General features: G+C 63.0%; 1 protein-coding gene across 1 annotated transcript; it reads right to left on the bottom strand.

Annotated features, from left to right (window-relative positions):
* Window positions 1-600: 600 nt before the first annotated feature.
* FOS (Fos proto-oncogene, AP-1 transcription factor subunit) lies at window positions 601-3,498 on the bottom strand. The gene is made up of 4 exons (XM_064460410.1): window positions 3,045-3,498; window positions 2,363-2,611; window positions 2,126-2,233; window positions 601-2,005 (listed from the first exon to the last, which is right to left on the bottom strand). Exons 1-4 carry the CDS (start codon window positions 3,183-3,185, stop codon window positions 1,397-1,399), a joined length of 1,107 nt encoding a protein of 368 aa, XP_064316480.1. The 5' UTR covers window positions 3,186-3,498; the 3' UTR covers window positions 601-1,396.

Genomic DNA, 3,498 nt, shown 5'->3' with positions numbered 1-3,498 from the left:
CTATAGCTTGAATTCATTCAAGCACTGGGCTAGCTTTAATAGAAAACAAGCAGCAAGGGGCAGTGCCTGAGTATTTCTCCTCCCCTCATGACCAGGAGGCAGTAGTCTGTAGCTGTTCCTAGAGGTGCCAGACCAAGTCCCAGGGCACTCAAAGTGAGCCTGTGCCTCCTCCTCCCCAGGCAGGAGGAAGTTGAACTGTTAGGCACATGCAAAAAATTAGGTGGACCCCAGCCTGGAGGAGGCCCCTTTTATGCCTGCTTTCCATGGAGGCCTCCAGCTTGTCCCTGAATGGCCAAAGCAGGCAACACGCAGAGGCCTGAGCAGCAGGAGGGGACCACACCCAGACAGATTAGGTGGGGAAGGCCATAAGGAGCCACCCCACCCTGCACCAGGTTGGGTGGGAAAGGTGTCACCACAGCCAGCCCTGACTAACACCAGGGCAAGGACAGGTCTGGCCTTAATGGTACACCTGCCCCAACAAGCCCTTTGCCTCAGGCCACCTGCACCAATCTGCCATTGATAAAGCCCAACCTAAATTAGAGGCTAGGGAACCCCTTTGGGGTCATGGGGAAGCAATGCAAAAGGTAACACAAGGACAGCTCCAGCAATCAACTTAAATGCTTTTATTGACAATGTATCTGAACAATAATAAGCAAACAATGCTTAAGTTTCATCCAAATTCACTTTCCACATGTCAAAAAAGACCTCAAGGTAGAAAAAAATAAAATAAAAATATAAATATTTGAGAATCCATCTTAATAAATAAATTAAAAACACAATAAAAACGTTTTCATGGAAAACTTATGTAAGAACATTCAGACCACCTCAACAATGCATGATCAGTAAAGTTACAATGAACATCAATGTAGAACTACAGTACATGGATATAGCTATTTATCTACCTACTAGAAAATAAAATAAAGTCTCTTTCCCCCCCACGCAAGATGGGTCATTGCTAAGTCATCAGAACACGATATTGCCAGGAACACAGTAGTTATTGTTAATCAGCTGCACTAGATACGAGTTGGAGATACCCAGCACCAGGTTAAATTCCAATCATTTAAAACCAAGAGATTAATTAGTTAATGCTAGTGATACTAAGGAGGGGAGGGAGTCACCTACCCAGCCATGTGGGACATGCTACAGACTACCAGCTCTCATGGATGGGCCATTGGGGACGAGACAAACTCCATGCGATTTGCTACATCTCTGGAAGAGGTACGAGGCCTCAGTGCAGGGCGCTTTGCCAGGCCCCAGGGCACCAGGCCAGACAGGGCAGGGTGGCGGTGGCAGGGCCCTCCCCAGGCCCGGGGAGCCCCATGGGGCGCAGCGGCAAGTCCGTGGGGGTGCACGGGCAGGGGAGGGGGCCCGGCAGGTCAGTCAATGCTGGAGCCCCTCACAAGGCCAGGAGGGTGGGGGAGCTGAGGGAGTCGGACGAGGGCTCATTGCTGCTGCTGCCCTTCCGGTGCGCGGCAGCGCAGCTGGGGAAGGCGTCCGCCTCAGGGTAGGTGAAGACAAAGGTGGAAGTGTAGGTGCTGGGGCATGGGGTGCAGGTCACCACAGGAGTGCAGAGGGGCTCCAGCTCACTGCTGGTCCCGGCGCCCAGCGACTCCCAGTCCGACGCATAGAAGGAGGAGGCCCCAGGCAGGTCCATGTCGGGCACAGAGCGGGAGGCCTCCCGCGGCCCCGTGGAGAAAAGCAGCTCGTCGAAGGGCTCAGCCTTGAGCTCCAGCCCGCCGCCGGCGGTCTCCTTGGGCGGCACGGCTGGCGGTGCCTCAGCCATCAGCGGCAGCGTGAAGGCAGCCTCCTCAGCCACGGCAGGGCTGGGGGTGCCCAGGTCCAGCGCGGTGGCAGCCGCCAGCTCCTCAGAGAAGCGCAGCTCCTCGGGCATCTTGCAGGCCGGCCGATGGGCCGCCAGGATGAACTCCAGCTTCTCCTTCTCCTTCAGCAGGTTAGCGATCTCTGCCTGCAGCGCAGACTTCTCCTCCTCCAGCTGGTCAGTCTCCTGCAGAGAGATCAGGGCTATCAGCCAGGGCCGGCATCACTCCCGGATGGAGTCCCCTCCTTCTGCCGCTCCCGGTACCACCCCCACCCCCCCCCACCCCGCTTCCCGGTCGGCACTTACCGCCTGCAGCGTGTCGGTGAGTTCCCGCCGCCGGTTGCGGCACTTGGCCGCTGCCATCTTGTTCCTTTCCCGGCGGATCCTTCTCTTCTCCTCCTCCTCCGGGGACAGCTGCGGGCAGAGTGAGAGTGGCCGCTCAGTCCCGCCGCCAGCCCGGTGCCCCCCGACCGGAGTAGCCCGCCGGCCGCGCCCCCCCATTTTCCCTCCTCATTCCCCCCAATAACCCCTGTCCCCGCTCACCTGCTCGACTTTGCCCCTGCGGCCAATGCTCTGCCCGCGGGCCCCCGGCGCCTTCAGCACGGCGGGGCGGGAGTAGGCGGCGGAGGCGGGCGCCGCGACGCCGCCGTAGGGGTGCCCGCGGCTCTGGGAGGGGGCCACCGAGGAGATGAGGGTGGGTTGCACCAGCCACTGGAGGTCGGGGCTGGTGGAGATGGCCGTCACCGTGGGCACGAAGCTGGCGCTGGAGACAGCCAGGTCGGTGCAAAAGTCCTGCGGGACAGAGGAAGGGGGGTGCTGCCGTCAGCGGGGCGCCCGGACCGCTCCCCGTCGCCCCCGGGGCCGCGTCGGCCGCGGCGCCGCGCTGCCAGCGCCGGCTCCACACGAGAGCGGCCTGTTATAAATATCTCTGACGTCCGCGCTGACGCAGACGCTGCTCCGGAGTCTCCTCAATGAACTCGCGTTTTATCAATGAAGCTGCTTTACACACCCGCCGCAGAGCGCGGCCCTGGCCACGGCTCCCCCCGCCCGCCCCGCCGCGGCACCGGGGCCGCTCTCCCCGCCCAGCCCCCGGCCCGGGGGCAGCCCCGCCGCAGCCCGCCTGCCCTCCCTCCGCGGGCCCCGCACCACCCGCTCCCGTCCCGCAGCCCCGTCCCGCTCCCGCCCCGCGGCAGCGAGGGCGCAACTGGCGTGCCCGGCGCCTCACCTGCGGGTTGACGGGCGAGCCCATGCTGGAGAAGGAGTCCGCCGGGGAGGGGTAGTAGGTGAGGCTGTCCCCGGCCGGGGAAGCGCTGCTGCAGCGGGAGGAGGGCGCCTCGTACTCTCCTGCGAAGCCCTGGTACATCATGTCGGCTCGGTGTGCGTAAGCCGGTGGTGCGTGCGGGGCGATGCTGCGGTGGTAGCGGAGCACCCGTGGGGAGGAGGCGAGGGCCGGCTGCGTGCGTCCCTCTGTCCGGTCCGCGCCGCGCGTCTCTCCACTCCGCCGCCGGGGCTGCCTCTGCTGCTAAGTCCCGCGCGGCGCCTACTTTTTATACCCTCCCGACGACGTCACTGGGGACGCGTCACTAGCGCCCGCGGGGGGGACCGCCCGCACCGCGGCCGCACCGCACCGCCCCCGGGGCCACCCTGCGCGCCGCCCGCCGCCTCCCGTCGTGGGAGAG

This window comes from Phalacrocorax carbo, chromosome 9 (genome assembly GCF_963921805.1).
Source record: "Phalacrocorax carbo chromosome 9, bPhaCar2.1, whole genome shotgun sequence".
Classification (NCBI taxonomy): Eukaryota; Metazoa; Chordata; class Aves; order Suliformes; family Phalacrocoracidae; genus Phalacrocorax; species Phalacrocorax carbo.
Note: the sequence above shows the minus strand (reverse complement) of the source record. Positions and strands in the feature narration are given on the sequence as shown.